Source organism: Vitis vinifera, chromosome 6, assembly GCF_030704535.1.
Source record: "Vitis vinifera cultivar Pinot Noir 40024 chromosome 6, ASM3070453v1".
Lineage (NCBI taxonomy): Eukaryota > Viridiplantae > Streptophyta > Magnoliopsida > Vitales > Vitaceae > Vitis > Vitis vinifera.
Window position 1 is genome coordinate 6597310 of NC_081810.1, and position 12929 is coordinate 6610238.

The 12929-nt window shown below is 37.1% G+C and overlaps 3 protein-coding genes across 3 annotated transcripts; all 3 read right to left on the reverse strand.

The window, feature by feature from the left end:
• Window positions 1-165: 165 nt before the first annotated feature.
• On the reverse strand, window positions 166-4069 carry LOC100250194 (uncharacterized). The gene is made up of 2 exons (XM_002281307.4): window positions 3364-4069; window positions 166-614 (listed from the first exon to the last, which is right to left on the reverse strand). Exons 1-2 carry the CDS (start codon window positions 3759-3761, stop codon window positions 392-394), a joined length of 621 nt encoding a protein of 206 aa, XP_002281343.1. The 5' UTR covers window positions 3762-4069; the 3' UTR covers window positions 166-391.
• A 508-nt stretch (window positions 4070-4577) lies between these two features.
• On the reverse strand, window positions 4578-5839 carry LOC100267406 (uncharacterized). The gene is made up of 3 exons (XM_002279959.4): window positions 5403-5839; window positions 4988-5314; window positions 4578-4893 (listed from the first exon to the last, which is right to left on the reverse strand). The coding sequence occupies exons 1-3, from the start codon at window positions 5452-5454 to the stop codon at window positions 4730-4732; spliced, it is 543 nt and encodes a 180-aa protein (XP_002279995.1). The 5' UTR covers window positions 5455-5839; the 3' UTR covers window positions 4578-4729.
• Window positions 5840-5951: 112 nt separating this feature from the next.
• LOC100255366 (uncharacterized) lies at window positions 5952-12694 on the reverse strand. The gene is made up of 3 exons (XM_002281283.4): window positions 12293-12694; window positions 12027-12069; window positions 5952-6409 (listed from the first exon to the last, which is right to left on the reverse strand). The coding sequence occupies exons 1-3, from the start codon at window positions 12575-12577 to the stop codon at window positions 6261-6263; spliced, it is 477 nt and encodes a 158-aa protein (XP_002281319.1). The 5' UTR covers window positions 12578-12694; the 3' UTR covers window positions 5952-6260.
• Between the last annotated feature and the right edge of the window lie 235 nt (window positions 12695-12929).

A 12929-nucleotide genomic window follows, 5' to 3' on the forward strand; every position in this document is an offset into this window, starting at 1 on the left:
TCTTCACTTGAGACTGGAGAATAGTTTTGATTTTCTCAGATAGAAGCAGGAAGACAGAGACAGAGATTAATGATGGCAGAGAAGGACAAATCAGATATCTAATCATGTTGTTAATACACTCAAAACACAGTGAACAGAGAATAAGAGAAAATGATAGAACATGACTGCTCAGAGAAGCTGAAGATTATGTATATGTGCTTCTATAATTATGGTAACCACAAATATAGAACTAGCTCTAAGCAAGAAATGCAGGGGGGCAACTCAATTAAGGCTGGTATAAGGTACCAATACAGACACCATGAAGTTGATATTTGCCAGTTATCCCCTACAAACAAAAAAGAAACCAAAAAGGAAAAGGGCAAAAAAGAAAAAACTCATTTTTCCATGTAATTCATGATATTACATTGAAGTGAAAGAGCCAAGAAATGACAAAGACAACAATCATGCAGGCAAGCAGAACATTCATGACACGCCGTCCATGCCAGGTGCGTTGTGGCTCTGCAGGAATTGCAGGTGCTACTGGTTCTGCTGTGCTTGCTGCAATAGTATTTTCTGCCTCATTAATCTGCTCCCCAGCAACATTGACCGCTGTAGCATGACAAATCTCGCAGGTTCTGTAGTGAAATATAAGGAGAGGGATGTTTTAAAATGGATTAAAAAGATATATGGATCATGAATTCAAGTTGAGACCACATCAGAGCTTCATAATTAGAGGAATAATTGAAACTCAAATCATCCATCACTAAATTTTGAATTGGTTTATGCATGTTCATTAATCCAACCTGCAGAGGCCTTTTAACTCTTCGTTATGGTTGAAATTTCATGAGATTGAAAGGACAGAAGCAATATGTCAAACAGGGAATATCACAATTGATAGAACCAAAGTAGGAGTAAAACAACTGTGAACACCAGGCAATGGATTATGACACACAAAAATGGGGTTTTTGTGCCATAATTTCCAGGCAATTGTAGCGTACACCTCATTGAGGAGATAAATGCATACAGTCCAAATTAGGGATTTCACCAACCAACTTGAGTCTATTTACACTTCAGAAGTTTCTTACCTTACTAAAAACCAAATCCATTGAGTGAAAGGCCTCTCAACCCAAAGAGATATGTCTTTGTGTGTACTTCTCAATTTTTCAATTTAAGCCTCAAATGAAGCCAACTTAACCAATTTTTTTTCTATTTTCTCAACTCCATCGCAACAAACCAACCGTAACCATCCTGCATGATGGGCAATAATTTTGCATTCTTCATCTTTGGTATCTTACACCAAGCTTGGTTATTTGTTCATCACATATTTGCATTATATTTGATCCGCTCTTTCAATTGTTATCTCATATCCTTCCTTTCTATTAAAATCAAAGGTCATACAAAACTGTGTTATATTGCAACAGTACATGAGATTCACAAGAATGGTAACAAACTCGATATATTCACTTAATTTGCTGCTTGTGAGTTGTGATCTATGTTATTTCTTTTATAAATAAATTATACACTATCTGTTTGGTAGAAGAAGAAAATCGATAGAGAAATGAACTCAACTCAATTGGACAAAGCCTTGTCCCCAAGTATTTGAGGCCAGCCAATTGAACCCTCTCTCCCCAATCCTAACTCATCTTTTCCTTAATCAGGGTCAACTAGTTGAGACCTCACCTTGGCAAGTCAATGTTTGAGTCCATGCCAAGCACAATACAAGTGCCAAACACAGGCCAAACTTATATCTAAGCTTGAGATCAAGCTTAGATCTGTCTATTAGCTACATTAATTTCAAAATAAAAGACATATTGCAGAGATCCATTGAATAGCTCTACTAACATGAACATGCATGTCTTCTGCTGAGAATAAAATTGAAAATTATTTAGGTCTTATTAGTTCTCGGTAGTCTATCCCAATCTTGGTAAGTTGTCATTGTCCTTGAGTATAGCTCAAAGCTTCTCATACTGGCAGGAAACATGTATGTCAGTATATGAAGAATGATAAAATACACATTGACCATCAGAACAATTCCTAAACAGCAGTTATCTCCATAAAAAAAAGTGTGATAGAGCTCTGCCTGAAGAATAAAATGTCAAACTTATGTTAACATAGGTTGCTACTTTTTCTAACTTCTGGTCAACTGGAAAACCAGTCATGCGAGGAGTTATCAACAGAAGATCCTCTAAAATTGTACACAAAGAATTGCATGGTTTAAAAAAATAGCAATTTTCCTCAGAGACGATTTCTTCAGTCATGTTCCATATAGATTTATGTTGTCATCTACAAAAGAGAGATAGAGACTTCCTGACAGATGAAAACTCATCATAGCACTGCAAAATTAAGAAAACCCTAAAAAGAGCAGCATGATTGGTTTTCAATCTAAAGCCACTCACCTATTTTCTATTCCAACATGCTAGTCTAGTTCATTTGTTCTTTGAATAAATGATGGCTATAAAGGGTGTGAGATTTTTGAGGTTTCACCTAGTTATCTCAGAAAGGAAGACAGACATTTCCAGATCAGGGAATGTCCATAAAGAAACTTAATACACTAAACCTCAAGAACTACGAGCCTTGTTTGCATAAAACTCCATGTCATCTTTCACGAAAGCTGGGTGATCATAGAAGAAAATATATAACAACAAATTGGAATTTTCATACATGATGATGAAACCCATGAAGAAAACAGATACTTCTACACATCTACAAACAACAGAATTTTAAGGATGCCAGCCATTATACCTTCATATTTGTCAATAATAAGCACATGTCCTGTTTCAAAGGCAAACTCTTGTACATGCAGTCATGTCCAACTAATCCACTTTGTAGGATATTAGAAAGGAGGGAAGATTAAGCTTATGTCATATATGTTACAGTTTGTAAACAAAGATTACGAAAGAAATCAAGCCTTTTTTCTTTTAATCATTTCCTAAATGCTATAGATGTTATCTGCTTTCCTCTTTCATTTTCTATATTCTCTCTCCTCTTTTTCCTTTGGTTTTTAATCAGAAGATTCAGAACCCATATCTGCAACTTGCTTCAGAGCATTATAGAGGAAAAGACAAAGTAACTGAAGTCTTATAAAATGAATAAATCAACTCCACCAAGTCAAAGAGTTATATTACAAATTCCTAAAAGTCAAGATAAAAATTTTCAGTTTCTTTTCTTCTACAAATTCTTAAATGAAAAAACATCCATATCATGTACACAAGTTCAGAGCATGAAGAGGACAAACGCCAAAAATAGAGCTTCCAACAAACAAAATGCTTAAAACCAACAAATTGGTGGCAGTGATTCCGCATGAAATCCTAAAAATCAACAAATGGGTATCAAAGATTTCAATCAAACAGAGAGTATAAGGCTAAATTAAGGTTTTCCACTCACGTATTTCCCTTAATTTTGAACCAGGTCTCAGCACATTGCCTGTGAGCAGAACCAAGATCACCCTTACAAGAGCAACCCAGCTCAATAGCCAATCCAGTCTCTTGATCACCGGCATCCAAGCTCAGCTGACAAATTCTACAATCCCTTTCCACCGCCAAAACCCCACTCTCCAAATCCACCTCCGACCCACAATCCGACGACGAGGACCCCAAACCCCCCTCGATCCCACCGGAAAACCGACATTCATCGGACGGCGAGAGCCACGCCTTCCCATCAGAGTCCGAGAAGCCCAGACTCCCATCAGTGCTGCCGGAGCCACTACGGCGACGGCCATTGGACTCCACATCCACACAGGAGCTCTCCACAGTCAGCATTCTGGAAAACCAGCGAAACCTCATGAAAGTTTGCACAGTCCTGGGTGCTGAAAGGCCTTAAAACTTGGAGATTGAAGGATTAAACGGGCCTTGAAGTCATATCGCAGAAGTAGTGGGTGAAATGTGAAGATTATATGGAGACTGTGCAGTAGTATGGTCGGAGGTTCACCTTGTTGTATGTTGGGTTTTGTTTTGTGCGGAAGGCTGTCACCTTTTGTAACAGTTCTGAAAGGGAAATGCAACAAAACTACAGTGGTTTGAGGCAGACTGAAGCGAAGAATGATCCCTATATTTTTATCATTCATTTTGCTCCCACTAGCTTTACATTTTTTTCTCTCACGTTTTGTAATGATATCAGCTTCCTTTTCTTACACATAAAAAATATCTTCCTAACATAATATCAAAATTTTCAAAGGATTCTTTGTGAATATTATAAAAATTTATAAAATAGAAAAGTAAATCTTGTGTCCGTCTCGTACAAGACTGGTTTTTAAAAACTGTTTTTTATTTTAAAAAATATAATCAAACAAACTCATATTTTTCTTTAAAATAATTCCTAATTATTCTCTAAAAATTATTTTCAAAGAACAACAACTAAATAGTATTATAAATTATGAAAAATACTTTTTTGTTTTTAAAACCAATGAACTGTTTTTACATTACATGGCGAACAGGCCCTAAAAAACTATATTTATAGGCTAAGAACAATACATACAATTTGATGATATAAATATGGTAATAATATTGTCATTCACAAATTATCATACAAATTTATGGCACTGTTTATTATGTCTCATTAACGTCTTCTTATGAAAAACCTTACGGGGAAAAACCCACTAGAGGAAAAAAGAGTACTAAATAACTTTATTCGCTGTTAAATTTTCTCAACACATAACAACATATATTTAAAGAAAAAAAAAAGTTTCTTCATCTAGCTGATCAAGTAGATGAATCCAACAAACAATAAGTAATATGTATAAATTGATGATGACTCAGTAGAATGGAGCTGGAGCAGCTGCATAGTCTGCAGATGAGTCGCTGTATGCTGGAGAAATGGCTGACACAGAAGAAGATATGGGACCAGAGGCTGCACCGGAGCTCAGAAGCTCACTCATGGCTCGGTGGGGATTCGCACACAAATCTGGTAAAAAGCCTCCTGTAGACGACAAATCCCGAAAAATATATATGTATCATAGAACATTCACATGAATCTATCAAATATCAATGGAGAAAATCATGAGTGATTTTACCTTCGGCAGAAGCTAAATTGAAGTAGAGGTCAATGATGTTGGGGCAGTTCTGGTAACAAGCCAGGGAGCAGAGCTGAGCGGTGAACTGAGGGTCGAGGAGGGAGTCTGATGAGATTCCAATGGAGTTTCTATCGACCCCACATGCGTGGATGCACTGTTCGGTTTCAATCCATGCGGACATTCCATCAACCACCACCTCAGATGTCTTGCATTGCAACTCTGTGGTTCCATCAGTTGACGCACACTTCTCCAGCAGGCATCGCTTCCCTGAAGAGGCAATGGAGAAGGAGCACAGATCGGTGGGCAGTCCTTCACATATCAGCTCACCTGTGTCAACCAAAGAAGAATTAATGTTAGTGAAAAATGAGATCAAATGTTGAGTGTAGGGGTGCTGTCTGTCATGAAAGTTAGGTACCAAGAGCTCCTTGTAGGAGGAGGGAGAAAGCAAAGAAGAGGATGAATGCCATGGGATTTTGATGGATATGTAGTCTGTGGTATTGGGTTGGGTTGGGTTGGATGTTAATTTATATAGTGGAGAGAGTTCTGGAGATTTAAAAGAGAGGACATTGGGAAGTATCCTCGCGGGAAATGGTTGGTTATTCCGAAGAGTGGAGTTTTGTGTGAGTCAAGGCTAGGTTTCTCCGATTTCTTATGATATTTAGATTTTGGTTTAAATTATGAGATTCAATGAGTTGTTGGCAGTTACGTGTTGGGAATGAGGAGAAAGAGACCTGAATGGAACTGTGGCTTCTTGGCTTTTTCTGAATTCTATATTCATTCGGCTTTTGCTGTTGATAATGTGTTCGGAAGTTGTGGGTTTGAATGTTCCTTAAGGCCGGTGCTTTGGAGTCCCAAAGCGTTTGAGCCACTGGGCCCTATCTATCATGTCTTCTTTATGGGTGGAAGGCACCGAGGCAGCAGCATCAGGTTAGAACAGAATTGGATGTGAGCTGGAATTTGAATATTGTGAAATTGACAATTAATTTAACTCTTGCTATTTTAGTGTTCAAAAAATGTAAGCAAAACTAACAACCCAAATGAGTGAAAGCTTTAGAAACCTCTCAGATCCATCATGCTAATGTTTTCCTCATTTCACACTGAGGAATGCAATTTCATTTGCTTTAAAAGAAGTCTGTCCTGTCTAGTCATGATGCATGAGAATGCTGCTTGGAAGCATAATAGAACCAGAACCCAAGTGTTCTATGGAATTCAAACAAGATTGCCAATGTGGTCCAAGCCTCCTCGACTGGGAAAGGGACATTTTCAAGAAACATCAAGCTGCTTGAACTTCAGGATTTGGGGTGTGTTCTTGAACTGAAGGACTTGGGGTCTTTTCTTCTGTTTTCTTTGAGCTTGGAATATATCTCCAACAGCGCTTGTGAACCCCACTTATCTTCTTGGGAGCATCTGCAGCCAGCAAACCTGCATGAAATTCAAATAGCATGCCTTTAGATGGTGATAATATTTAATGAAGAGAACCATGTATTGTCCTCCAATGGTATCCATTTGGAAATCCAATCCTAACCCCTTTGTAAGGTTTTCATTTACGGCCATTTTCATCTACAGAGCAGCATTCTGAATGAACATTTGTCTATGCCAAATTTTTATAGCAGTTAGAGAGAGTCCAATCACTAGAGATGTAAAACTTAGAATCATACTCAACTCCACAAACCAACTTCTTACATTGGTTGGAGAGAGTTTGATGTCTAGAAAAGTAAAGCTGAGACACATTGGACCATATTCAACTCCAGTGTCAACTTTATATCAGTAAGAAAGAGTTTGATACCTAGAAAAGTAAAAACTGAACCAGATTCTTCTTCTACTTCTCATTAAAGATTTGGATTCATGTAGATCCAAGCCAAGAAAAATCTTGATCAAGAAGAACCACAATCAGAAAAAAACCCAACCTGATCAATTTCTTCCAACAGACAGTTCTGGGTTAGCCCAGACAACTTTTGGGAATAGAGTCTATTTGATTTTTTATCAAACCAGCACATTCAAAAAAACTCTCAACCTGACCCATTATTTCAACAATCAGTCAATTTTAGGTCATAGTCTCTTGACTTTATTTTATGAAAACTGACTACATAAAATAACCCATACACTGCCACATAAACCAGCACAAATAAATATGTTATTCCCAAACCTCAATTCTCTCAACTATGTGAAGCTAGAAAAATTGCATCCACCATATAGCATTATGAACTCAATGTGCTTATTTCAACATGGGAGAATCACAAGACAAACAAATTAGTCTTCTTAGTTATGAAGTGGATAAAATAGGGAATAATAGCTATAGTAAATAACATCTAAAAATCAAAATGAAATGGCATGAAATCACCCAAGGTATGAAGCTATTTTAATGTATATAATATATATTACTATTGTTCCAATAACTATTATGAACTAGCAGTTTTCAATAGTAACATTTTATTTTTTTTTTGATAGGTAAAGAGAATTTCATATATAAAGAGACGCCAAAAAAGCGACTCAAGGTATACAATACGTATACACCCACCACCAAAAAGGCCAAAAAAGAAGAAAAACACCCAACTGGCCCAGTAAACAACCTTAATAGGAGCCCAACCAATCAATAAAATTAACTATAGTTAGAGGGTAGTCAACTATAAACAACTTAGCCTCTAACCAAATAGAAAGAACAAAAGAGTATTTCAGTTTTTGAATTGACAACACATCATCCTTGAAGGCCAATCTATTTATCGCCTTCCAAACCGTCCAAAAAATGTAAAGAGGAGCAACTCTCCACACCTTCTTGCGCTTTTTGCCCACAAAAGAACCATGCCAGCTAAGGAGAGTCTCTCTAACTGAAGAAGGCAACACCCAAGACACCCCAAACAAAGTAAAGAGTAAATCCCATAAGACCCTTGTTTTTTAACAATGTAGAAGAAGATGGTCTATGGTCTCCTCTTTCTCAAAACACATAAAACATCTATTTGCCAAGACCCATCCTCTTTTTTGAACAAGATCCAAGGTTAAGGCTTTGCCTCACGTAGCCTCCCAAGCAAAAAAACTAATCTTAGGTTGTACCCACACATTCCAAATACAGCTAGAAGGAAACAAAGAAGGGCAGCCCGCTTCTAGAGCAAGGTAGAGAGACTTGGCCGAGAACTTTCCACTCTTTGTTTCCGTCCAAATCATCATATCATCCACATCTCCAAGCACTCTCTTCCCATGAAGCCGCCCCAAGAATCTTTCCACCTCCTCCACCTCCCAATCATTGAAGGCTCTTGAAAAATAAGGATTCCAACCCCCCCAACCCCCCTCGGCCAAGGGGTCCCAAATATCTGTCACCCATGCTTCCTTATCAATAGACAAAGCAAACAAGTAAGGAAAATAAACACACAAAGGGGAATTTCAATAGTAACATGAAACCTGGGTTATAACAATATGAATTTCTTCTATAAGTATAAAGCTATAAAGCTATTTTAATGTATATAATATATATTACTATCGTTGCAATGACTATTATGAACTAGCAGTTTTCAATAATGACAACATGAAACCTGGGTTACAACAATATGAATTTCTTCTAAGTATAAAGCTATTTTAATGTCTATATTACTATTGTTCCAATGACTATTATGAACTAGCAGTTTTCAAAAGTAACAACATAAATGAATTTCTTCTTAAGTATAGTTAATAACCAGGCAGTACAAAATTGAACTCATATCCTTAATTTTGGCAAGCAGTCCACAATTCTGCTCAAGTAACTCCTATGATGATACAACAGCATGACCCTTAATTTTGTTCAATCCTATTCAATATTACCTGTAAAGGGTGCAGCACAAAGTATCCCATCACTGTGAAACATTTTACAACATTGGCCCCCTCAAATTAGTTGATTGAGCATTCAAATGCAAATTGCACAACTGCATAGCCTCAAAATTTTCCTTGATTAAACCTACCTATCAAAAAAAAAAATCCTTGCTTAAATCTATATCATTGCTTTAGGCAAACCTCTAAAACTCAAGAAATTTCCGCATTCTCATCACAGTCTTAGAATTAGATCAAAAGAAACAAGTCGTATCCCAAAAGATATAACTTGAAGATTCCTAGAAATATGATTTTGTTTAATTTATTAGATTATAAACTATTATAGGTAAATATATTTTTATATTAGAAACTAATTTATTTTAATAGTTAATTATAAGCATATTAGAATATTTTATTATACCATTTTAAAATAAAAAATATAGCAAAGAAGACGAAAGAAACAATTTTATCAATCTATTTTCCATGAAGTCGCTAAAACTCTAAGCCTATTCTCTGTGTTTACAATTTTTTTTTTATTAGTAAAAACCCCTTATTATTTCTCTGTGTTTTACAATTATTTCTTAAGACTCTAAAAAAACGTGAAAATACCTCAAATTATTCAAAAATCACCTTACTTTTAGAACAAATTCTCGTATTATTTCCAAACTAACTCTTACTTATCAACAAAAAAAAAAAATTCCTACCTAACTGAAAAAAATTCCTGTGTTAGGCTAACTCTTAATTCTCTTTTCTTCAACTTTTCCATGGACAACCAAAAAAGAAAAAAAAATATCTTCAGCTAGGAGCTCCAATGAGGGTTCACAGACTTTCCTATCAGTTTCAGTGATAATCTTTCTTCTACTGCTGGGGTGTTCCTTCAAATTTTGATAGAATGCTCTGATTAAATAAGGATACACTTCTAATGGCAGCTGAAGCAACTCCATGTTGGTGTAGAATAGCATCTGGATCATTGCTTCACTTGTTGCTGGATCTTCTAACAGTTCATCCTCTTAAAACTGATCTCAGCACTTAAATTTCTTCTTTGAAACTCATTAATAACAGTCAGCATTATGGAATTCGAAAAATTCCTCTTGTTTAGCTGATGGATGCAGAGAGGAGGACTCGCCTTGCTCAGCTGGCTGTGAGTGTGAAGAGGGCTCCATAAACTTGGTAAATGCTGCTACAATCTTAGCCCTTAGCTCAATATTCCTCTTTTTCCTCTCTTTATTAAACTTCCTTCCAATCTCTTCCCCTTTTCTGTCAATTTGTTTGTACACCGTGCTGATTGGGTCAAGATGTTTTTTAATTGGATTGAACTCGGGAGCATGCATTCTTCAATATTTCAGTACAACTTCTGCACTGTAGGGAGCATTCAACATCATTTACAATTTTGTCCATCCTTCTCTTGTAAGATATAATAGGCAGTTTGCTCAAACCCATTGGTTCCATGGTGTGCTTTGGGCTTGGTTGACTATCTTCTGACTCTGAGCTTGTACAGGCCTCTTCCACCAACCCTTCTCAAAGTTCCTTTCCGTTTTAGTAGCTTCCCCTTTATACAATACCAAAGGCAGCTTAGTTAAGTCTACTAATTCTGGTGGGTAATGGTGCTTTGGTGATTCAACCTCTGAATCTGAGTTGGTTAATGCATCTTCAACCAGTACTTCTTTAATGTCAAGTTCTCCTCTTCAGCAGTTGTTTTTTTGGTTTAGTACCATTGGCAATGTGCTCAAATCAACAGGTTCTATAGGGTAACTTTGCTTCATGAGCCTTGTTCAGATTCTGAACTGGTTGAGGCATACTCTACCAGAACTTCCTCAAGTTCAACTGATTTAGGAAATTTTCCTTGGTATAGTACTAGAGGCAGTGTAGTTGGATCAGTAGGCACCAGCAGATGAGAGTGCCTTGGTGACTTACTTTCTGACTCAGAGGATGTTGAGGCATCTGCCACTTTCACCTGATCTTTAATAAGCTCCTTGGGGATGAGAAACTGAACCTTCATGTCAATTTTGTCCAACCAAATGTCACATCTTCTTTGCATTTCTTTCCTTCTTCTAATGAGAATATAATTCCTTCTTTTTACTAAATTTATCACTTTGTCCAATCCAACAAGACCTCCCTTCCATACTTTTTCAGCGTCTTCTTTCATACTTACTCCCATGCATTGATGTGGTTTAGAATTCTCTAGACATATTGAAAACAATCTCAAATGAAAATCCCTTATTTTATCACTTGCTATGTGCACATCTAAGTTTTCTCTACCTTACATGTCCTTTTCCAATCCTTCTACTCATGTTAAATATCCTCATATTAGCTAAACCTACCACATGGAGATGTTATTTATTCATTGAAAAGCAGACAAATCACAAAGCTTAACTGTTTGATTTTAATAAAAGGGTACAACGCCTAGACCAAGAATTTAGCATGTAGGCATTGCTCAGATTAGTTGATTGAGCTAGCTAGTTTCTACTAGGTTTCACATCATTATTCTTTAACCACAATGACTGTGATTGCCCAACCAAAAAAAGAAATAGATCCATTTTCTCCATCACTTTCTAATGAAAGGCTACTTGACAAGCTAACTGCTATTTTGTTTCTAGAGAAATAAAATAGACATAAATCTATAATCTATTTTATTCACATTTCCCCCTTTTTGTGGTGACTCTGGTGAGACTAGAGTGGGGGCCCTTGAATCAATTTAACCCTAACAATCAATGGTGAAAAGAACAACCCTAAATCCTAAAAACCAAATCCTAGGCTCCTTTGTTCAAGAATTATCAACAAGTTGACATGAGTTCTAGTAGGAAAAAAAAAAAAGAGTCCAGTGCCCCATTTCGTTCCCAGGAGTAATAAGAAATGAAACGAAAATGTTTCTCTCATTCTTCCCAAGACCACCAAACAGAGGGTTAGTGCCAGTTTGCCTCTCATTTGATCCATCATATCAGATCAAGTCTCTCTTACTTTTGAAAGCTTCCAAAAACAGTTTCATCGATCAGTCACCAAACATTAGAGGTAATCAGTCATACTTGCAAAGGTGCCTTCAAAGAAATTGAACTTTTTTGTGAATTCTTTATGCCCAACAGCTATTCCCATCACCAGCAATTACTAATAGTTTCTTTCTTAATTAAACTTAGAATGCATTCTCAAGAGAGCACCAAATGAGAAACCCTAACTATCAACTTTACCAAAACAGAACAGCAATTATCGGAGCTAAGAGCTTCACCAACATCAAACAAGAAACGGCAAAGTAAACAACCCCGAAACTCACCGTCTTTGTGAACAAGTCCCCACGCCTTCCCGTGCCTGCCGTCCTGCAACAAAGGCCAAATCTCATAAGGCTCCGTTTGGTTTCCAAGAAAATGCACGAAAAGATACTGAAAAAACTGTAGATCTTTGAAAACTCACTTGGCACCGATACGATAAGAAAAATAAATAAATAAAACCAACTCCAGTATTCCGCCAATTTTTATTTCTAAATGTTGATTATTTTCCTTCATTTTCTCAGCAGCCAAAAAGAAGGAAGAAAAGTTCTACCTTGTAGAGATTGATCTTGGTAATCTCATAGGAAACGCCGGTCCAGTGAGTCTTGGCCATGTGATATCCGAGTCCCCAGTTTGGGAGAAACTGAGCCACCTCGAACAGGTTCTTCTTCTTTCTTCGCTTTGGCTTCTTGGAAGCTGTAGGGTTTGGAGATGATGCCACTGAAGAAGAAGAAGCAGATGGAGCAGCGCTGAAGCTTCTGAAGAATCTAAAAGATTGTCTCAGGAGGTTCCACGTTCGATCCGTCGAAGCTCTGTTCGCCAGAGCTGCAGTCGCCATTTCCTAAAGCTGGCTCTCTTCGCTGTGGTTTCGGAGTCGAAAGACTCGAAATTGAGGTTCCCTGCCTCACTTTTTCCTGAAACGACGTCGTTCCATGTTCTCAAAGACTTGGGAACTATGGAACGACGTCGTATTGCATTTTCTCAAAACCCTCCAGTCATGTGGGCCGAAACCTGTTCCTGGGCTTAGACCTCGGGCTATGGCTTTGCCACTACATGCTTTTGGGCCTCAGAATAGAATTGGGCCACGCTGACAATTCTGACAAATTGAGAAATTGGCCACCTGCTTGACAACATATTTAAAACAATTCTCACAAATTAGTTTTTAAGATTAATTCTTAAAATATTGTTTT